The 23,828-nt window shown below is 43.1% G+C and overlaps 1 protein-coding gene across 4 annotated transcripts in view; it reads right to left on the bottom strand.

The window, feature by feature from the left end:
• runx2b (RUNX family transcription factor 2b) overlaps positions 1 to 23,828 on the bottom strand; it is an 89,932-nt gene that overhangs the window by 37,559 nt on the left and 28,545 nt on the right. The window contains exons 1-2 of one of the 4 annotated variants that reach the window (XM_085770890.1): positions 6,691 to 7,922; positions 6,353 to 6,476 (exon numbers count right to left, since the gene is read on the bottom strand). The exons of 1 other annotated variant lie outside the window; for it this stretch is intronic. In XM_085770890.1, the coding sequence (XP_085627016.1) occupies positions 6,353 to 6,410 (58 nt within the window). In that variant the 5' untranslated portion in view covers positions 6,411 to 6,476; positions 6,691 to 7,922. Of the gene's footprint in view, positions 1 to 6,352; positions 6,477 to 6,686; positions 7,923 to 23,828 lie in introns of those variants that run through there. 2 more of the 4 variants (XM_085770891.1, XM_085770893.1) reach the window with 2 other exon arrangements.

Here is a 23,828-nt window from a genome sequence, read left to right as displayed (position 1 = left end):
CGAGCGTGCGTGTGCTGCAGGTGGTGCAGGTCTGGTGACTCTGATTATTGTGGTGACCAAAGCATCGCCGCCCCGTAACATTTGTCATCAGCCTTTTCCTGAAAGTGTGGGTGGGATGGGAAGGATGAAGGGAGGACATAAAGGGAAGGAGAAGGCGGAAGGAAAGGGAAGAAGGGAGAAGAGGAGGGCAGATGATGGTAAATGGCCACCCCCGCAGTGCCATATGGGAGGTGGTTTGAAAGACTCAGGCTTGTGTTGCTCTCACTAAATGCCTCATGAGCGCAAACCGATCCTCCCTTTTGTATCCTATCTCTTCTTCTTTCTCACTCTTATTCTTTCTTTCTTTGACACGCTCTCTCTCTCTCTCTCTTGTTGCTCACATTTTATCCCTCGCTCTCACATTAAAGAATAAACATGCAACCTCTCTTTTCCACTCGCTCACATAAGCTTTCAGGGTTTGTCAGACCCCCATAAAAGGCTTGTGTGGGCGTTGCCGAGTGGGTGGGCACTCTGATTTTCAGGTGTATTTGATCTGTTGTGTTCACACCTCGGCGCTGGCAGGGGGCCCGAGGTAATTTGAGCAAATTAGGAGATGGGGCCTGCGTGTTATTAATGACACCCCATACCCTTCATTGCACGTTCACCTATTGTTCCCTCCTCTGCACACACACCTTTCTTTTCTTCCGCTCCGAGCCCCCCCCCCCCACCCCTCCCGCCTCGTTCCATCTGCGCCTCCCGCACAACACCCACCCTCAGCCCCTCTGAAGGCGCAGTGTATGGAATGCATACACACACACACATACGGTGCACATGGGACGGGGGCGGCAGCAGGGGGGGATTGGTTCCAGGTGCCAGTTTGAGTGAGAGCATTAATCAAGCAGACAGATCCCTCTGTCACAGACACCTTTAGTGCACACACACACACACACACACACACACACACACACGCTACTGTACATCTAAACTATTAATAGGTTTACATAGTAGTAAATAAACCCCCACTGTCATTACTCTATGACACGGCTGCAAACCAAACTCCCATTCAAAGATACAACTTTTCTCCACCACGTGCTGTTGCCGAGCGAGCGAGCGCTGAAACCAACATCTGAAGACACGTTGTTACTTGTGTACTCATGTGTGTGCTTTTGCCCTCAGACAGCGCCACTGATCTGCTGCCAAGCTATTGATCACAGTCAGGGCTCGGTGTGACTCTTTGATGCCCTGTCACTCATCTTGTTTCACCTTCTCCTTGAAAAATGAAGCAAATTCTAACCCCCTTTTCTATGTTTACACTCTGGCACATTATGTGTTACGGCTAACATGTCCAACACGGGGCTGCTCTTTTCATGACCTGCTGGTAAGTAGGTTTATATATTTGGGAGTCCGGCCTGAGTCAGAGGGGATACTGCATTCCTTTAAGATTAAACTAACAAGGGGAAAAACCTTCCCTTTTCTCCGGCGTGGGGCAGAACAGGTAAGGCCTTGTGTAAGGTGCTGCGGCCGAGCTCTCGCTCACGTCGTTACAGGCCGAACCCAAACATCCAGGAGGCTCAACACTCCATATTTCCCCCTTATAGAAACATGGAGCGTGGAAGCGGAGCAGCCTGGTGCCGTTTTTTCGCAGGTCAGCGAGGGAACGTTAAACAATGTTGTTCAGGTTTCCTGCGGTTTGAGTTTGCTGTATCAGCTTTGCTTAAAGCCATCTCCCTGACTTAAATAACGAAAATAAAAACCTCAACGGTGGGATGGGAGAGAGAAAAGGCAGGACATGAAACAGAGCGAGCCCAGTGAAGGAGGTATATGAATCTGGGTTATAATACTGGTGTTCTGTTTCATTAGGGTGAACCCGTTCCAAGATAGACCAATTTTCAAAGTGTTAGGTAGTTACTTCCTCTCTGAGGGCTTATATCGGATAACGGTAATTCGCCCAGCATGATGCAATTGAAATGGATGAAGGGCTGCAGGATCTTGTTAAGTGTGAAAATAGCACAGCGCTACATTAAAAGCTTCGCTGGCTAACGCATCGGCATCGAGCTACCTGGTAATTATGGTGCGTTCAAAAATCAGAGCCATGCATAGCAACAGTTTGCGCAGCTATCCAAAAAAACACACTCACTAATTTTGACTTGTGTCCTGAGATTAACATGGCAAAGATATCAATCATTTTCCTTGATTTATGAGAAAACGGGGCTTAGTTAATAAGCAGAGATGTGAAGCACTCGCAGCGTTTAACAAACAGATTTTATCGCTCCCTGGAGAAGATTGTGTTGTGAGTCTTTTATCAAGGCTTTAAACAGGCAGAAACCTTCAGTAAGCACAGTCAATTGGCAGGTTGCCTTGTCATAACAGTGTAATTAGCCCCGCAGCTACTGAATATGAGGATAAAACAAGAGATAATACACACTGCTTTGTGAGTATTAACACTCAGCTCTCCAGTTTGTTGTTGCAGTCTCCATATTACAGGGGTGGGTGTAATCTCACTCCTTTCCCCGCATGTTTCAATAACTGCTCTCTGCTTAATTTGGAAGGAGAAGCAGACAGCGTACACGCATCAGTGGTTCAGAGACAAGAAAGTTCCAAAGTTGATACGAGGGTTAAAAAATATCCAACAGTCAGGGTTTCTCTTGTTGTCTGAAAAACGCTGCTCTCGTTTTCTTTGATTTACTGATTGAATTTTGTTAAAGTTTTTTTTTCTTTTCTTCTTTCTTCACCCTTTCTGAATAATGATTCAAAACATGGCCTATGACCGTAGCAAAGACTTTTTTTTTTCAAACTAAAAGAAAAACACACACAACTTTCACATCTTCAGCAGTGGTGGGAAAGGCGTATTTCAGCCCATTAAAATCACAGGTTATAGTGTTCCCATGACACTCTCATTTAGGACTTAATAACTGCCTACAGCCTATTTAGAGCCATAATCAACCCACCATTCAGTCTCACTACATTTCAGTGAAAATACAGACCAATTAATCTATCTTTGATTAAACACTGATCACATTAACACTGCACCTCTCTGATTACCCTCAGGAATTATGTAGACTAATGTGAACCTCCAGCACTAATAAGTCCTAATAGGTGGTGCAAGCTCGCAAACACACACAGCACCATTTTACTCCATCAGTATGACCCTGCTGGGATTAAATAACATGTTTGCCTCAGAGGTACAATTAAGCATTGCTAAATAGAGTTCCTTTGAGCCTCTGGAGTTAAGGGAAGAGTCTTCTCTGCACAGTAGCAGCCAGTGAAGCGCTCGGATTTTTCCCCCTGGCTTTTTCAAATTACCTATTGATGAGTGGGCTTCACGTCCCGTCCCGTCCCCCCCCCCCCCCCGGCTGGGGAGGGGGAGGTGGAGGGAGGGGGGAGGGGGAGGAGGAGGAGGGGAGGATGTCTGGTTCACTTTTAAGATGTCTCCAAGAAGCAGGCCTGTGGTTAGATCTAAGGCAACACTTATGCAACAGAAGCTGCCTTTCTCAAATACATATATGGTTTCCCTGCAAATTATCTGAGATTTTCTTTGGGGAAAGTTTTCCGCCTGGAGTTTTTAGATATTTACCCACATCGACCCGCTTTTCTTTTGATCGTGTTGATTCGGGTCTGTCTGTGTAAGCGCTTTTTTTTTTTTTTTCCCTCTACTGTGACTGCATTACTTTACTGAACGATAATTGCTCCCATGACTTAATTGTCTATATGTAATTAAGTTTGTAATAGAGAAAATAGGCACTTAAATGTTCCCCAGAGAGCTCATGGTGGTTGAGTGGGTGCCACACATGTTGAAGATTATTCTGCCCTCCCCATCTGATCTGCCAGTATGAGGAGTTATAAAAAATGTATTTGAGGCAATTAAATGAAAATTCCTTGATGTAAATGCCAAGACAAATTTTAATGAGCCCCCTTCTCTCAATTTGGAATATTTGCCCGCTCCCTCAAGTCGCCTCAATTTATCGCTGGGAATGTGCACTCAGCCTTAAATTAAAAATGTCCTTAAATACAAATCCGAAGACGGGATGGGGTAATGTGGCTTTCTAACTAACAAAACAATATTTTGTAACTCGTGTCTGCGGCAAACTGGCTGACGCCGGACAAAGTGATCCAGGAGAAACATAAAACCAGGAGGACTTGAAGAAAATACATAAAATCAACAAAAAGGCAATACTTAGAGAGCTAGTTATAACAAGTCTCTGTCCAACAAATAGACCTTAGATTAACAGACATAAATTTCTGTCAATCTTTCATTCAATTTCAGCTGAGTGAACTCTCGGAATTTAACTCTAACTTCACTGAAAAGAAAGAATCAGATCCCCTTTTGTCTCTGATCAAAACAAAAATGTTTAAGATGCCATTCCTAATTTATACCAGTCCTGATACAGTACAGCTCACTCTATTTATTTATCCTAAATTAGAAAGACAACAGAAAGCACTGGTGGTCTTGCAAAATCACATTGCGGTGTCAAGGGGACTTTTTGTGGTTGCACTGACAGATTTACTGCACAGATGTTCACAAACAGGGGCAACATCAATGGGTTGCAGCACGGTCTCATTCAACAATCTCTAATATGAGAATCGATGATTATCTCCCCTCTGAGTGTCTCCACCTGAACATCTGCACACATCTGCTCCCCTCTCAGCCTCCGCTGCAGCATGCTTTCAATTTCCTGCTGCGCTGCTCCTCTCCTCTCCTGCGCTCCGACCCCAGAGACACAGCGAGAGGTCAGGGGGTTAACATGGTAATAGGTGGTGGTGATTGGTAGAAGACGCTCACTCTCTCCCGGCTTTCAGAGCGTATTAAGGAGCCACCCTGCTTCTGTGTGGAGCAGGAGCCCAGAACAGCTGTGTCTGACCACGAAGCGACTTCTTAAAAACATCTTTTAAACATTTGATTTGGACAGGGGAGCGGAGGCTATGGACCGGAGCAAAGAGAAGAGAGAAGAGAGAAGAGAGAAGAGAGGGGGAGAGGGGAGGGCTGGTGGTGGTGGTGTTGCTGGTGGTGGGTCTATTAAACTCAGCCTGTCTATTTCTTGTGTCGCACGGGAACGAAAATGTTTGTTTAAATTTGAAAATCCTTCTGGTAAACCTAAAATATCATTTATTTTGCTGCTCTAATTAGATTGTGTAAAGGAGTTGACACAATAAAATACAGCAAAACCAAAACAGAGGGCCTCAAACTGGAACATGCACACTGGCCTTCACAGGTAATTGGAAATAATAAAGTTGACACTGCTACTGTTCACAGCCCCTGAATCCTTTGCGGTTTTATTTCCTATAGATCCACTCTGAGAGCCAAGGGGGACGTCGAGCGTGGAATTAAACAAATAAAGAATAAATATGAAGAATAAATTCAACTGATGAGTGAAATTGAGCAGTCATTTGAAAAGATAAATATTTCCAGTGAAAGAAAATATGTCTCAGGAGGTTTTTTTTACTTGTATATACAAATCACATCAGAGACAATAATTCTGAAAATCATACTTCATCTTTGTAATTTTCAGAAAAGCAGTAAGTTAGGATAGATGGATTGTTGTGAGTCGAAATTAATTATCACTGTGCTGTAATTGTACATTTCAAGTATATAGATTGGACATGGAGCAACTTGTTCACAGTGGATTTCTGTTTTGTCGATGAAACGCTCCCAGGAGGCTGCAGGAATCGACCCTGATTAATTAATGGCAGCAGTGCCACTGAACAATTTCAGGAAGCGATTACAGACCTTTCTTGGCAAACTAATCAATACTTCTTCCCTCTGCATAACACAGACACCCAACGCACACAGTCCAGTAATCCCCACATCTTGTTTCAATGCTCCACTGTAAACTCCCTTGTGCAGTGTCTGTTTACGTTTGTCAAAAATATCACCCATGCTTTTGTTTTTGGTTCCGCAATGGCATCGCTTTGTAAATCTAAGGGTACGTTGCACAAACATGTCATCTCCCTGTTGAAGAAATATTTATAAACATCACGTAGAGTAAATACTGGAATCTCTAAATGTGAAGAGGTTTTCTTTTTTTTTCTCCTTCTTCTTCTTTTTTTTTTTTTTTGCGTTGTTGTTGTATTTACGCACCGCAAAAAAAAAAAAAGCCATGATGGTAGCCGGGTCCTTCATCCACCACAAAAAGCTTGGACCTGGATGGCGAGGTCCTCGGTGACCTCAGCTGATCCCCATTCACTCATACTGGACCCAGATCTTTCCATCAGATCAGATCCAACATCCTTTTCCCTCTTTTTACCCCAAAACCCCCTTTCCTTCTTCCATCCAAAACCTCAACACCTGACCCCGAAGTCCTCCCCGTGACCCCCAGCCCCCCTGACACCAACTGCAGACACAACAAGAGAGCGAGCGAAGCGGTACAGTACTCACCCCAGAAGAAGTTTTGTTGACATGGTGTCACTGTGCTGAAAAGGCTGTTAGATGCCATAGCTGCCTCTGGTTGCAGCAAGCCCCACTTTTGTTCCTCTGTGGTTTCCGTGACCCTTGACACGTCCTAAACCAAGAGCACGCAGCATGTCATGAAGAAAAAAAATGGAAAAGCCATCCACAAGACATGCTTTTACGTATCAACTATTTGGATGACCACAAGTAACAACCAGGTCTGGTTTTATAGAGAAAAAAAATTGCAGAGGCAAATATCGCCTTTGCGGATAGATCAGATGGTGTCGGACTTGCTTGCTTGGCGAGTGTGGTTGGAACGTACTTACTCGCTTAGCGCCGTCCTTGTGACTGGTGCTGGCCCGCGACGATTAACCATTTACACTCCAGGTCGCCCTCAAACACCAACCCCGAGCCGCACGTCTGTGGTTCTGTGGTTGTTTGGGAGGCGAGCAGAGCCCTCACACAACCCAAAAGGCACCAGCTTTAAAACTCGTCTCTTTCCTGCCCTCCATGTGCCGTCACTGGAGAGCCTGGGTCACATGCCCTCTGACGTCATCACGGCACAGCAATTGAATGGGACAGCCTACCGTTGTGGCTTTCTTCCCTCTCTCCTCTCCTCTCTCCTCTCCTCTCCTCGGACTTTTTTCTCTCCTCTCTGGCTCGCCTCCTTCTCTCTTACGCGTGGTTCGCCGGCGCTTCCAGGCTCTCTGGGGGATCGGGGTCTGACGCTCCCATGAGTCAGGAGGCTTCAGTGGGGGCAGCTTGTTCAACCGCCCATGCCTCCCCAAGCATATGGGGAACAGCGCTCTCTCTGCTTTCCTCTCCCTTCACTCTTTCATCCCCCTCCCTTCTCTCTCCTTCTCTCTCTCTCCTTCTCTCTCTCTCTCTGTCTGTCTCTCTGACTCCGCTGCTCCTTCCCTCAACTCCTTTAACAGGCTGCCGTGCTGCTCCTGTCTGCCTCTGAGCAGGGAGAGCTGAGCTTGGTAAGATTTGAGGGTGTGAGTGAGGAGCGAATGGCTGGCTGGCTGGCTGGCTGTGCGAGACTGGGTGTGTAAGTGTGTGTCTGAGCGTGTGTGTGTGTGTGTGTTTGTCTGTGTATGCATGAGCAGCAGAGAGAATGGGGGAAGAGAGGGAGGCTGGGTGAGTGAAAGCAGGGGTGGTGTGAAAACAGTTTATTTACAGAAGAGCGCGTCTGAAGAGTTGCTTCAGTGTCACTTTTTTTTTTTTGCGCAGCTTGAATTTGTTCTCTTTCTCCTGTTTCACACTCTTTACGCTGCTGTCAGCACAGACAGGAGTCCTGTTGTTTTGTTATTACTGTAATAACCGTGTGTGTGTGTGTGTGTGTGTGTGTGTGCGAGCAGGCCCGTGCTGAGCTTTAAATGGCTCTCATAGACGCGGGCGATTCCTGTAAGAGGCCGTAAATCACGGCCACCTGTCTCCTCTGTGAAAGAGATGCCTTCTCACAGTCTCGCTAACACACACAATAACACAGAGCGGCCTGCCAACATGTAGTGCAGCGCAGGCAACTCATGACAATCAACGATGAATCATCACACTTGAAACACACACAGATGCGAACACACACACGGGTTCCCACACAAGCACGTTCGGCCCACGCCCTCGCGGTGTCACGGCTCGTCTTTGATCAGCGATCGCAGGTGTTTGTTACAACAGATCAAAAACGCAGACGGGGGTGTTGGTAGAGAAGAACAGGAATGTGCGGAATGAAGCTGAGTGTCGAGTCAGGTTGGAAAGTGTTTAAGTGTCTCGGTCTTCTTGTCACTTGCCAGTGGGGCGAGCATGACGAAGCAGTAAAGACAGGAACAGGCTCCTGTTGCAAGTCTATCATTGCTGTTCAGTTTCAGCTTGAGTTTTAAAGGGACGGTCCAGTCATGTTATAGAAACACATTTCCTCACCTGCACCTAATGGTATTCAGCCATGTAGGTAGTTTGGATTTTGAGATACTCATCTCTGCTATCTCTACCTCCAGCAGAAAAATAAAACGCTGATGAAGAGAGGTGAAGTGAAAATTTCAGCTTCTCTTCACTTTCTAGGAACTATTCTCCATTACTGTGGAGAGTCCACAGCCCTCGTTGTGAGCAGTTTTCATTGGATCTACTTTCTACTAAAAAAATAGTCCCAATGAAAACTGTTACCGCTGTGTTTTATTGACTGTTCTTGTTGCTGTTGATTTTTTTTTTTTAATGTAATTTCTGAGCACCACAAACTAACAAGTTGTTACTTGTGCTTTACTGAGTGGCAGCAGGAATCTTCAAACCTGGTCAGGTACTGTAGAAGCAAAAAATGTTTTTCAAGCTAAATACCACAACAGATTGATAAGAAAAGATGTTTTTTGTTATCTGTTTCAACTGTTTGAGGGTCAGTTTGTGCATCATAGAATACGGCTGATATTGTTTGGGTGTATTTATGGAAGTAAATTTAACACATACATCTTAAAATGTAATAACACTACATTTATGTTGTATATATTTAATAAGCAAGATTTTACAGTGTAACTTTTAGAAAGTTACACAAAAGCTCCAAGATAACATAAAATCACTAAGTATATTTTATTACATTAATCCATGTGGTCAATTAACAAATTAGTATCTGTAATTAAAAAATAATCACAATAACAACACAAGCATTATGTCATAATTAAGTGACCACAACCCAAATAAAGACTTCTGCTGTGTAAATGCTGAGAGTAATCATGTTCTATGAATTCTCAGCCCCTTATTTCCTAAAATTTCGATAAACTTAATATAGCATCAGGAAAAAAAAAAGAAAAGTGAAATCATGAAAAACTAACAATCCGCCCACATGTTCCACACGGCACAGCACAACAGCATTTCCACACGTCTTTGCCATCTACCTTATTTTTGTGCGGTGAAGCGTTTATCTTGGCGCGGAGCTCTGTAAATATTTGCTGTCTAAAACAAGTAGATGCCTCGTGAGTCGCAGCACATGTTACAGAATCCTTAGGGACGGGCTATTCAGATGCTGCAACGCACACAGTGCTTATTTCCTTCCGCAGATTTAATCAATCATGTCACCCATGCAGTTCAGCATCATACTAATTATATCCAAAACTTTATGACAAAGCCTTCCTTAATAATTGTTAGACTGTATGTTTTGGATCAACAGTGTAAAAGCAGAGACATGCTATGCAGTCAGACTAGTCTGGGGCTTGATACTGCAGTATTTCAAAAATAACATTTAGGGTTTTGTATAAACATTTTAAGGTTATTGCAAATGGATGCTCTGCTGTCAGAAGCATTAAACCTTAGGACAGAGTGCAGTGCTGCTATGAGATCCACCGAGCCACAGTAAATTACATGCAGTTTGATGGGAACGTAATTTGCACATCGTGACTGAATCTAAAACATGGAATGAAAAATAAAGCATAAATGTCAAACCTAACTCATATGGCAGGAAACATAACTTCTTGGGTGGCATGGCGCGTGATAAACAACCTTGATGGTGAAAATCTGAACGATGATGATGTTGTAGTCTCAGATATCGGCGTGGATTCTTTAAGAGCTGCAAAAGGTTGGAGCTGCAAGGAATGAGTGATGTTTTCCCCCCTGATACAGTAACAATGTTTAGTTATAGTCGGCAAAATATTGTTTTATTTGCCCAAGTGTTGGTCGGGTCAGCGGTTCACCCACCTTAAGAAAACCACAACAGACCTTTTTCCGTCACTAAAAACCTTGACCACAATCTCCACTCCTGTCTACAAGCCAGTCTGAGGACCCCAGACCTAATCCCCAAAACATGTAAATGAAAGGTTTTGATTTTTGTTTTATAAAGTATAATGTTTATGGGATGTTTTATAATAATAAAAAAAAAGATCAGTTAACATAATATTTACTGGATTCGCTCCGGTCTTATGTGAAGCAATTGTGTTCTGAAAGGAGCAAATTGTGATGGTCATATGAAATGTGTTTTAGTGGATGTAACAAATTTAATAAAGGAGTGTATAAAAACACAGTATGTGTATCCATCCACTGCTTATAAGCAGTGGAGGCAATTCTATACATGGGGAAGTTATACTGCCAGCTTGGAGGGGTCTTCATTCTGCTGTAGAGACAATTTAGTAATATATGTACCCCTGACTGTCAGAAAAATGCTTTTACATGAATGTAATGATGTTAAAGGCTGGAATATAATGTGGTATATAATATTTCATTCATTACTGTTTCTCCACCGGTGGCCATATACTACACTTGCTATAACTTGTGTGTGTGTGTGTGAGGAGCTGAAGAGCTCGGCCATACTCTGAGCTCTGGCCAAGGTCTGCCCTGAGGACTGTGGTCGATGGCCCACCCTGCCAGACACTTTCTCTCTCTCTACCACTCAGGACCACACACCTTCAAGTGGACTCACTTTGTTATCACAAGCTCTCAAACAAACATAATAGAGGTATCATGTGTTGGAACATGCTTAAAATTACGCATGCTATTAACACTGCAGCGTGTGCGTAATGTAGCTCCGCTGGAGACGGAGCACACCGTTTTCCTCGCTTTGTCACAGCAGATGAACTTCTCGGCGGACTGTTTTCACTGAGAATTATTTCTTGCAACAGAGTATTTCTGGAAAAATATTGGGGGATAATGATACCTAAGATGAGTTAAAATTAACTCAGACCGAGGCTGTGAGGCTGTCTGTATTCGTCTCTCTGCGAAAGCTAAAAATGACATGACATAATTAGACCAGAGCAGACATTACACACGTGGAGGTATTACAGTATTAGAAAAGGAAGGGCTTATTAATAGCCCTTTTGGCTCGTGTTGTGTACTCTTTCTGGCGAGGCATCAGAACGGCCCTGCTGGGGCAAACAGGCAGGTACAGTGATTCACTTTAACAGGCGACATCTGTAAAACGCCAAGGTAGTTTACACTGCGGCCGAGCCCGAATTAACGTGCTTTCATTGGAAACAAACACCACTTGCAATCAGCTTCTGTTGGCTGCTGCTCCGCTGGTGTGAACGTAAATATCCCCTTACGGTGCTGCCGAGGCAGGACGGTGACCTGCAGCCGTGGAAATAACGCAAGAGTCACAGAGAGGTTCACTTCAACGTGGTCCAAAACTCATGGAAGCGCAGAAACCTAATCTACGACGCCGCTTCGCCAAGAGGATGTTGATGTTCTATGTGAATTGTTTGGTAAGGTACGGTATGGTATAATCTTAATGAAAAGTAGATATTTTTCTTTTGGAGTCCAGCAGTGGTATCTACATCTTCCAGTGACTTAAGGCCCTTTCTTGTGGTGTCTGGACAGCTGTTTTTGGAGTCACAGCTTTGAGGGAAAATAAAGTCAGCCTTTAAGTAATAAGGGGAAATGTTTAATATCGAATGGCGCGCGCACAACCTAAACACACATTAAAAATAGCTCTTGGAGTTGTGATTACATAAAATTGCAAAAAAAGGGGGGGGAAAGTCAGATCATTGGTGGAGGCTGCGATGAGGAGGCTGTGGCTGACCACTGAGAGACTGAGCCATTTCTTTTTTCCTCCATTCCTCATTTTAATCAAGGGCCCAGTCCAGGATAAACAGTGCCTACCTACACTGCAGTTCAAACAGCGCGGCCCGCTGAGACCCAAGCGATGATTTCTAAATGTTCACTGACAAGCTGGTTTAATTTGTGTGCTAAGTAGATGGAGGTGGACTTATATATATCTTTTTAACTTGGCATACATACCACTCTCCTGCTATTTCTATTTCTCCACCTCTGTGAAACCTTATGGTACTTTCTCTGTATAGAAAGCATAGTGGTCCCCCACAAGTCCTGCTGTCTGGTTTATGTACTCCATGCTGTGTTAAAGGTGAGGACAGGTCCGGCCGCTGAGACCTGAGCAGAGACTTCCGGCGGCTCTTTCATACCAAAAGGCTCTCGCACCCTGGGTGAAGTTCCTACTGACTCTCTTTCTGCCTCTTCAGCTGGTGTCCAGTGAGGTTGGTACAGTAGTTGTGGCCACTAGAAACCCTGTCATTGTGTGGTCACTTGTCAACAACTAAGAGATTTTACAATAGCCACTGAGGCCAAGGTCGACGGAGTTCAAGTGCCCCAACTGCGAAGTCAGCGTTATAATTACATCGCACTGATGATACAACTTCACTACAAGGCTGAGAGTCACATGACACCCCCGGTCACATGATGCCGTCACTCTGGGCAAATGTCAATAACTGAAATGACTGTCTGTCATGCACACAGAGAGTGTGAGGAGGAATACGTTAACTCTGCGCTGGCCATGACTCAAAACTGGGGGTCACGCCAGCCAATCGCAACCTGAATGAGCTTATACATAAGCTGCCCATTATGTGTCTCAATAACTCAGTTTACTTGCTGTCAAGAACAAAGTATGACTGATAAAGGCAGACGGCTCACTGGAGAAACAAGCCATTATGAGGAGGAGTTCGGCACTGTGTCACTGACAATGGGGCAAACAAAAGACTCTGTTGTCTTCTCCAGCCGGTGGGTTATTTTTTTTTCTGTGGGGCTTTTGTGATGGATAATTGCCCTCCTCACATGATTTCATAATGCTGTGACTCGTCTTTCAGTCCCTGTGTAACACAATAACAAGATATAAAAAAGAAAAAAAAGAGGGGGGTCTAAATCTGAATTTTTGACATTGTTTAGAAGTGGCCGCTTTTCTTCATTGTGGTGTATAATTTTAGAAAGATGTACGAGCAGGATGCTGACTTGAACCAGTCATAATACAGCCTGGAGCGCAGGCAGGCAGGCCAGCACTCAGAGTTCACAGGCTGTATTGTCTTAGGATAATCATTTAAAAGTGCTCACACAACTGCTCCATAGTCGTACGGCTTTATATCTTATTGCTGTCTGAAAATCAAATTCAAATCAGATGGGAATACTCCAAGTAAACCCAGATTTATACTGAATGGAAGAAATTGCCATCTTTTTTAGCATAGTACATCTAAATTACATTTGACATTTATAGTCATAGTTCACCATTATTTTTAACACACTAAAATAGATGCACAATAAAAGAATTCAGATGTTCTGCAGTGTGCGAGTAATATTTATCACCTGCACCTCTTGTAAGATTAATGTGTCTTTCTTGCTGACAGCAGTAAACTACAGTCTGCAGACACACAGTCCAAATCACAGTCTGTGTTGCCACCTCAAGGACGGGGCTGAACTGTAAACGCTGTTCTCCACACAAAAGCCGTCTGCACATGTACTGTACGTGCACAGAGGTAACCCGGGGGCATTGTCTATTAGATGCTCGGTAGGTATGCAATCTTTCTTCTGAGTCAGCAGAGATCAATCCAGGACAAGCCAGACGAGGAATGTATTTACTCCTTGAGGAAAAAAAAACACTTAACTTCAAACAGAGAGCACCTATCACATTATGATGTATGCTGGATTCTGACTAATTCAACGGCATATTGACACACAGGAATGCATATATTACAGAAGAGCTGTGTAGGGCGGCACTTGTAAACACATTCTTAAAGAGAACCTGCATTCCTCCATGTGCCGTTAAAACATGCGCGCAGATTAAATATGCTTGTAAAAAAATTAGAGGCTTACTGTGCTGCTGGGAGTAGGTTTCAAAAGTGAAGGTAGGACACTCCGAAAGCCCGGTTAAACAAGAGGTGGATGTTCTATGCTGTTTAAAAAATACAGCACGGGAGAAAATCTGAATTTGCATGCATACCTGAAATAGATTTTATAAACCTTGTGGTTTTTCTGATCAGTGGTTTCTCCAACAACGGAAGAAGTCGAATCTAATGGAGCATTTTAAAGTCCTGCATTAAAAGTGACAGCTAAGTAAAAGTGCAGACGTACTGTCAGCAAAACGTACGTGAAACTTTTAGAAAGTGATCATATGTTTTGTATATTAATGTATATGTTATATGTCTTCATTAAGTCAACTGATTGGACAAATAGGTCGTGCATGTACTGTAGTTAATACTTCAGTACAGTGGTAGAGTCGGTTTCTTTTTCTCAGCACCATGTTGTCTTCTTACTGCTTTTTTCAAATCTTAAATCTTAAATGGTAAGTAAACACATGGGTAACAATAAATGTGTTACTTTTATTTTTCAATCAAATGTACTGTTTATGTTGAAGGAGTCTCATGAAATAATGATACTTAAATTTAACTATGGTTGTCCAGTTCTAAAATTCAAAAATCAAAACTTGAGTCTGCCATAGCTAATGGGAGCAATTAATAAACGACTACAGCATAATATTTAATGAGTAAAGAGTGCTAAACCACGCCAAATTTGAATACAGCAGGAAAAAATCATTCATGAACCATAAATTAGCTTAAGACCTACTGCAGCGGCTGTGATTTCCAGTGTAGTTGCTTGTCTCCCTGTAGTAGGAGTAGTATAGTTTTATTTCCCACTTTTGGTCCCTTTTTATTAAAAGAAATCTCAACTGTTTCCAAAAAAGCGAAAGGAGTGCAGCTGCAGTTAAATGAGGTTTGTAATATGTCTCCTTTGAACAGTACACTCGCATATTGTTGCCTCTCCAACACTATTTCGCAGATGGTGGTTTTGGGATGTGTATTTGTGAATTACAATGACTCCCTTTTTTTGCTCTCAAAACATTCCAGCAGCCTGCAAGATGAAATGCTGGAATCCGAGGCATGATGCTAATTTGAAGACAGAATAAATCTATAAATCTGACTTAGTCTCTCGCCTGGGGATATACAGCCATGATAATTACAGGTTGACTTTACAGACATGCAGACATCTCTCATCTGTATTGCTAATAGTATAACCAGCAGGCTGCTACGTGCTTACTCAATGTCTAGCAGTAGGGGTGAGCAGAGGTAAGCTGTAACAATGATATCATTATGAAGCAGGAATCAGTTGTCTCGGATTGCATGTTGTTATGACAAAGATTTACTACAGTTTGAAAAGAATTATGTGTTTGTCTTTACGCTGCGCGGCAGTCGTGCAGTTATCCATTAATTATCATTTGGAAATAATTGTGAAATCAGGGACGCAAAGTCTGGTCGTGGCGTTAGCTGCGAGCCCGAATTAAAACGTATTTGTGAAAAGTTTGCAATGCTTTGATTGTCCCTCATGAGCAAACAAACAGGCATCCCCTTCCACTGGCAGCATGACTATCTGAGGAAGATCTAACACGAAACATAACGGATGATCTGGGAGGACAGTGCTGCATCTGGTTGTAGTTAAATCCTTGTTTTGCTGTGTCCTTCAGACTCTGTGCCATAGGCCCAACTGCTCAAGCAAGTAGAGTTCATATGGACACAAAACCACCATGTGGTGCCTGGAAGACTCCCCACAGAGGTCAGCTCCAGGACTCACCGGCCCAAGAGACAATGGATCAGGACATGGTGGATCATATCGCTGGTGAAGGCCATGAAACGAACACTGGAGTGACTCAAGACATTAAATAGACTGCTGGCCACGTGGAGAGCTTTATTGAGCTAGAATTTTAGAGACAAGGCAAAATGTAGGGCCGCTCAGATTTGATCTACGCCATGAAAAAGTGTCTCCTTTTCCTGTTTCTCATTTTATTTCTGCATGAAGTCCTGAGTTTTCTCAGCTGACTGGGTGGGCTGGATGGGCGCCACATTGGTGGCCAATCAGAACAGGAGAGTCTTCCATCCAAACCAATCAAACCCACTTGTTCTCTAATACGTGACGAATTTCTATGCGCACTGCTAACATGCCCCAATGGTTCCACCCAGGATTGGTCGGCCTTCCTTTTGAATTCATAGGAGTTCATCAGAGGTAGTTATATTGTTTTTGCATGGTCAGACTTTTCCGGGTATTTTTGCGGCCTCCTGTTTGCACACCTGGCGGAATTGTGAAAGTTTGTCTTGGGTCATGTGTATTTACACACCCCAGGCCCCAAAGGTGACCCCATCACGCCACCGTCAGGGAGGCCAGCACTTGCGTGTGGCGATTTCCAAAGTGGCCAGGCTTGGAGAAGAGCCACACTGCCTGTGCTGCCTTTCAGCAATCTGGCCCCGCTCTGGCTGCGCTGGGAGGAGAGAGGTTGGGGCTGGGGTGGAGGTGGCGGGGGGGCTTGTTGGCAGGGCCCTGCAATGTTTTGAGAAGCACAGACTTCTGGCAGCATCGCTCAATATGATGGAGAAAAATGCCTCTTGCTAATGAAAGCCAGCAGTGTCTCTCCAATTGGACTACAACCCAAAAGGCATTATGTAACTGAGATACCGTAAACATTTCAAAATTGTCTCTCAACAAATTATCAGTGTTTATTTTTTCCACATTATATCTGATATTTTTGAAACAGTTTGTAATTGAAGGAACTGCTCTGAATAGAGACTAAGTTTCTTTTGAGACCAAGGACGTTTTCTCTTCAATTATTTTGCTATTTCACTATCAAATAATCCTTCTGCCAGCAGATTTCACGAGCGCAAGTACCAGGCGTAGAGTGTGTGTGTTTTTGTAAGGACCTAATTTGCATCAATAAAAATCAAAATCCAAACACTGAGTTTGTGTTAAATGTTTTATTTAGGGGATGTTCAATCACTGTGACGAAATGGGGATCCTGGCTTATCAGAGATGTGCAAACCCTGCCTCTGCAATAATCAGCAACTGCTGAATGGTCCTCTTTCATTCCTGTTTTGATAGTGGTGTTTTTTGGCCTGGGCCCAGTGCTACACTACAGTATGTATTAGTCAAATATTTATCTTGTTCAGAAATACATGGCTATATTGAGATGGGAATAGGGTTAGATGATTTAATGGGCACACCATGAGGACCTTCTTAGGTGCCAAAGTTTTGCAATTCTGGTGGTCTTCTCTCAGATCAGACACCCGAAGGGTCGTTGAGACCACAACATGCCATGATTCAGGACCCACTGAGGGGACATGAAAGTGTGCAGATGATGGAAGGGTCTGGATGGCAATTACTGCTCATCAAGGCAACTTTCAAAGGGTGACTAAACCGTTGAAAGTCTTGTGTATAATAGATTTACAGTTTTCCCCTTTGGTGTCTTCCCTGAAGAGCCGGGGTGTGGAAGCAAGGTTTTTATGTGCACACAGACATCATTACACAATAAACTATGAGCTCTTCATCACTGGAGATTTTTTTTTTTTTTTTTTACCCTTGTGAAGTTAATTGAAAGTTTCATTTGAAATGCAGACACATTCTGGCCTGTCCAACATACATATTTGCTGTAGTGTTTACAGACTGCTGCTCAAGCAAAGTACAGTATAACCATTTGATCCCAATGAAATAACAGAAACAAGACATTAAAGACAAAATCTGTCTCAGTCTTTATTTGGAATTCTAAATCTTTCTCCCTTTGAGTTTTATGCTGCAGACCAGCATAGAAAATGTGATTTTCCAGTATATTTAATGAACCAACTTTCACTCAAAATAGATTGAGGGAACATTTCATCCTTAAAGCTGTTTCCTCTGGAAGATTCCTTGCTGTATTTGAGAGCTGAAGAGATTTCTAACTTACACATTGCACTTCATATATCACTGTTAATGTCAACTGTCATAAACTTAAAAATAATATTTGTCTTGTTGCATTTTCTCCGTGTCATGAAATATGATGAAATGTTCTACAGTGTCTTTTGTGTTGTTCTTTGGATAACCAGCCACAGGAGTAGATATTTCCAGAAGGCACTGCTAAAGTTACAACATGAGGGGAATGAATCAATACACCCGAGTTCTGGTTTTTCGTTTTAAAATGTAGTTACACACCACCGCTATAGAATTCTGGGTTTAAAGGCATTAAAGTACTTGTAAAAGTTATTTATTAACTACCAATGGAGAGTATATCTAGTGCAATTTAGAGCCAGATCAAGATATGCACACACATTTTCAAAGACTAAATGATGTGTGGACATAAAATTATTAGGTTGTCTGTTAGTTTAATGTGCAGAATTTGTTTGTTTGTACGGCTCTGCAGCATTTCAGTGAGTAGTGCCTGCATGGGCGAGGGTCAAATGGGTGCATGAATTATTAATTAATAGGGAGTGATTTCTCCATCACAGGACAATAAGCAACACTGAGTGATAACGGACTCAACCCCTCTTATTGTATTGCTGGTGCCCATTTCTATTCGGGTTATACAAAGGGCAGTAAGATAGATGTATTCCTGACTGTACCTGCGTGTGGAGCTCGGACCTGTAGTGTTGATACAGCATTCTGGGATTTCCTGGTTTTATTGAAAAAGCAGCGAAGGCTAGCTTAAGCATAAGAGACACTATAACTACAGATTTAGCCAATGTGTCAATTCCCTTTAATGGTTACGTTTGGCTTGTGTGTTTGGTCAAGAAAAATCTCACATAGAATTTTGATAATCCTCCGTGAACCTTCCTTAAAGGTTTCATAACATGGAGAAACTTGGGTGGCCATGATAAATGACATTTGACATTTAGAACTGCTTACATTCATAACAGTCATTACATCAGTGTTCCCTAATGGTGGTTCTTATTTTAATGGGCAGGATTATATGAAAAGGCCGTGACGTTTATATTGAATCTGTTGCACCTAATTAGAGTGGAATGGTGGGATGGAAGGGTCTGCTTATTCACAGGCACAAACCACCCCTCCAGACTCCCAAATATCCTTTCTCTAATGCAACTGGAACACTTTTATGTTGTTTCAGGTACAGTATCTCCTCATTTCATTATTTCCAGCAAACCTCAAAATTAAGTAAGATACACATGTCATATTATTCAAGCATAAAGTCGAATTTGGCGAGACATATATTTCTCTCTGATTCTTTCATTTTTCGCAATACAGCAAGGCTTCTGGGAGTTCCCATGTCACCGTAAAAAGGCTCTAAAAAGTGATACTAATTTTTGTTGTGAGTGCTCAAATGCCACAGGGGAACCATGCGAGGCCCAGAGTAAACTGCTGCTACAAAGTCTCTGAGCAGCAGCAGTTATCTGCGCCGACCTTCTCTTCTAACCAGGACCAGGTTTCTGTAAAGCATCTCTGCACTACATTAAGTTCATCTAAATTTCACTGTAAGTTAATGTGCAAACATGATCTCGGTGAAGAAAATGTTTTCAAGAGACTTCACAGGGCCAAGTGTCCTCCTGCCATTGGTGCAGTTACATCAAACAAGACTAAATGGTTTACACAGAAAATATATAAACCATAACTACTGCTTCATAAAACACATCAGATAGCTCGCTCGCCATGCAAAAACAGGCCTTAAGGGAACTGGGCTGACTGTTCCCTCCCACTCACTTTCTCAGCTGGAGAGAAACAGACAGGCAGACGCAGATGCTGCCTGTGTGTGTGTGTAATATGATGGTATGAATGTGTCTGTGTGATATACACGTGACTCATCGCTTTTTAACGAATGCCTTCATTTTAATTTCAATTTATTGTCATGACAGCTGCAAGATGAAATATCACCAGTGCAGATATCACCGCTTGGAGAGCTTCATCAGAAGACGCGATGACTACACCTACTGACGGCCTGACTGGATCTCAGAGATGCTGCCAAGGGAGGGAGATCCCCTGCTAAACAATATGATATCACATAATCTCCACTCCTATTCCCCTAGCAGCCAAGCCCACATAGGCTTTCCACTCGATAGTGATGAGTAGGCTCTCTGCTGATGAAAGAAAGGAGAGGCCTATTAAACCTTACGACTCATCGACTCATCTGAGTAATCTGGAACAGGCACACAGCCGGGGAGTGCGTGAAAGAGACAAAGGAGTGATTGGCAAACAACTGACAAACACTTAGATTTCTTTTTTTTTATGGTGCATTTTATGGTTCAACTTTTCCAGTTGATGTGAAATTATTTATATACTGAAGAAATCAAGAGCTGGTGATAAGTACTCCATTGCGGATGTACTGTAATTTTATTGGTGGAATGAATGTGTCAGTGGACACTGAGAATACTCGATGGTATCTGTTCCTTTGACTGTACAGCAAAGGTTATCTGGCATTTCAGAGCTGTTTGACATAGGTGTTATTTATGACACACTTTGCTCATCTGACTAACGATTAAACAGACTTTTTGTATATACTTATATACATTTTCAGTGTTCATAGTAAAGCATCTTTTGAAACATACTGTAGTTGTTCAATTAAATCTAGGCCAATACAATCTTAATATCTTAACAACTACTTCAACAAAGAATCTAATGGCTGAACCAAGTGACAACATCCAGGACAGAAAAAATTAAGCCAACACACAAAAACTGCAGTTCCTCAAATGACCACATTTTTTGCAGCAGATGAAGATATAGATATCTACATCAATCATCCATGCGTGAGATCAGCCGATCCATGGCTCTCTGCCAACCAAAGTTGATCAGTGACTAGAAGCATTACTTACTACTACTATTACTACTTCTTATCACATATTGTTAAAGGGACAATGAGGAGTTTTGGAAAAGCGAAGCGTTTCCACACTACATTTATGAGCCTCCGCGCGCACCATGAAATTCTTTGACCGGCGCAAGACAGACTCATGTTTTCATTCATCAAGAATTAAAGTCAGAGGTTCAAAGAGGTTCAGATACCGTCGTAGTTCCGACCATAAACGGCGATTCGGCAGCGTTATTCTCATGACTCGCCGCGAAACCGGAAGTAAGGAAACGCTGGTCGGCTGCAGCATTTCCGCCACCACTAATAACAAAAAAGTAACGATAGAGACAAAATGATATATTTATCGAAAATGGGCCCATTAACAAGTGTGGGTAGCGTAGATTCATCCACATTAATATGAGACTTTTTTATTGTCACGGAATTTTTCGTTCTGCCGATGGAGAAACTCCTCGTTGTCCCTTTAAAGGTTGAGTGTGCAGGATTTTTCTTAAAGAGGACCTATTATGCTCATTACAGGGCTTTTAATATGATATTGGACCCCAGTGGGGCACTATTGAAAGTTTTGATCAATAAAAAACTCCATAACTCCACTCTGGCTCTTTCCTGCTTCCCTCTGAAACGCTCAGATTCAGCGCTCCCCTGCTGCATAGTGACATGCCTCCTCTCACATATATGTACAAGGAAGTTGTCTCACGTACATAAATTGGCTTGTTTACTATTTTAGTATATTAAAAATGTTGACCTCATCCATACAACCGTAGGTCTTGGACCCAGAATCCGACCCAGACAACAAAAACACACAGCCTGGACCGCCGTCGCACCAACAACTTTTGCAAGTCGTCTCTGACTGGTAAACGCTTAATTCCACCACATCTCATGTTATCATTGGAGGGTTAGATATAATGTCAACCTGCTACTAAAAGTCTGCAAATTATACTGGGCACTGAGGCCAGAGCCAGGCGAGTTGCCATATAGAGAACCTCCCCTCAACCAGTGACGTGTCAAAGTGATACTTTAGAAAAAACTCTCCAAACTCCAGTGTTTGCAGCGGTTCAGAACAGCCTGAAACAGCCTGTATTTTATGTTTTGGTGTAGTCAGGACGTTTATGAACAGGGAATCGGTATGTCCTCCCCAGCCAATGACAGAGCACAGTTGAAGTTGGGCGTGGATAAAGTACCAGTAAGACTCGACACAGTCAAGCCGAGCCTATATCTGACCCTCACTGCCTCGGCTAGCACCCGCAATCCACCAAAGTGGCCCTCCTACTCAAGGCTCCCATTGCCGGCGACGGCCGGATGGGCCTGACGCCCACGCGGACTGTAATTCCTTTTTCTTTGAAGGCGAAAGTGGAGAAGGGTTCCATGTGAACAGCAGTTGAACATAGGTCAGTCCTGACAACTGCTGCACAGTTGAGCCCAAAAGGAGGTCACGGATTGAATGTTGTATTTACAAACTTTAATGAACAAACCTACAACAAACCTCAGAGACTGACCCACAGACTTGCATATTAAAATGGTCAACGTAACAGTAGAAATAAACATGTTGGTACAAAAAACTCTTTTGGTCTGTGCAGCTAATTTTCTGCTTCATGGGTGAATAATGTTTTTTATGACTTCTCCATTCAACTTTTCCAAAAGCTTAGAGTTATATATAAATGAGGGGGTGTTGCTTTGAGGGACAGGTGGGTGAGCATATTCTTTGGGGTTGACTAAGATTCACCAAAGTCTGGACTCGACAAACAAGTTTGGATTAGCCGCCCACTCTTCACTTCAAAGCCTGTGGGTCACAGAGGTTCCACCATCTATGCAGTCTATGTGCTGAACCGATAATGATGTTGTTTAGTCAGTAAAGTTTCTGTGTTGCATGTGTACTGTTGCTTAGTCAGGGCGCATTCACACTGTCCTCCTTTGGTCCGCTTTAAACGGACCAGAGTTCGTTTGCTCGGATAGTCCGGTTCGTTTGGGCAGGTGTGAAAGCTCATACGAACTCTGGTGCGGATCAAACAAACGAACTCTGGTCCGCTTGAAAACGGGGGTCTCGGTCCGTTTGCAAGTGAACCCTGGTTCGGTTCGTATGCAGTGTGAAAGCTCAGCGGACTAAACACCATAGGCGGCCTTACCTATGTTTCAACCGTTATCATACACACACACAGGCCTACATCCACCACACACACAAACAGCTCTGTCCACCGTGCGGTCACACACTCGACCCCTGATCCGCTCTACAACCACTGATGCGTGTATCATGCCACACCGCGACTGTAGCCTACTAATCGCTCCTAATTAACAATAACGGCAGGAAATATCAATAACAACGTAGGCTATTACCTTTGAAAACGGCCCGCAAACTATCAATAGACCCTCGTTTTCCTTCTCCCAGTATTATTCCTTTTCTCTTAGCGTTTCTAATGTCCTTTTGTTTTTCCTGCTTTCCTCCTGTCGTGCGCCCAGTTGCGTAACCTGATGATTGACGTCTGTCAATCACTTTCCTCCTCTTTTCTGTTTTCCCTCGGGTTAAAATGCCTCCAAACAGGCGATCTATGAGTACGTCCTAACTTAACAGAGAAATAAAACACAGTGAGAGCACAACTAAAATGTGATATTATTGGCAGCTTATTTACAGATTTTACTAATGGAGGAGACAGCTGTCTGTCTGCTGCTCCAGCACCGCAGCACCGACAGGACCAGCACCTGTACGTCTGTCTGTCTGTCTGTCTGTCTGTCTGTCTGTCTGTCCGCATGTCTCGTCCTTTCCTTGTCCGTGGTGCTGAAATAACGCGGAGCACTTTGCTCTCATTACTTTTGTTGCCAATTTAAATTCAGAATATTGTTAAAGCCTGTAGTTTGTCTGAAAATGTACATAATGATTTTGCTTTTTGATGAAAACAAACTTCAGTCCTCGTTTTTTCTGCTAAGTCCTGGTTTCTTGCCCTGATAGTGATTTTAACACTTAATGTGTTGTGCGTACCTGGGATGCATGGATAGTGCGTTTACTGCGTCCTTTCAGGGTTTAAAGCATCAGCGACACATGGGCACATAGCTGGAAAATCATTTGATGTTTAACAGGGCAGGGCCTCATATGAAATATTGAAACGGGCCCCCAGCTGTCTAAGGCCGCCACTGCTAAACACATACGTAATGCATAGGTTATTTTATTGTTAGGTTACATATCTT

This window comes from Trachurus japonicus, chromosome 24 (genome assembly GCF_045865225.1).
Source record: "Trachurus japonicus isolate A0001 chromosome 24, Traja_1.0".
In the NCBI taxonomy this organism is placed as follows: domain Eukaryota; kingdom Metazoa; phylum Chordata; class Actinopteri; order Carangiformes; family Carangidae; genus Trachurus; species Trachurus japonicus.
Note: the sequence above shows the minus strand (reverse complement) of the source record. Positions and strands in the feature narration are given on the sequence as shown.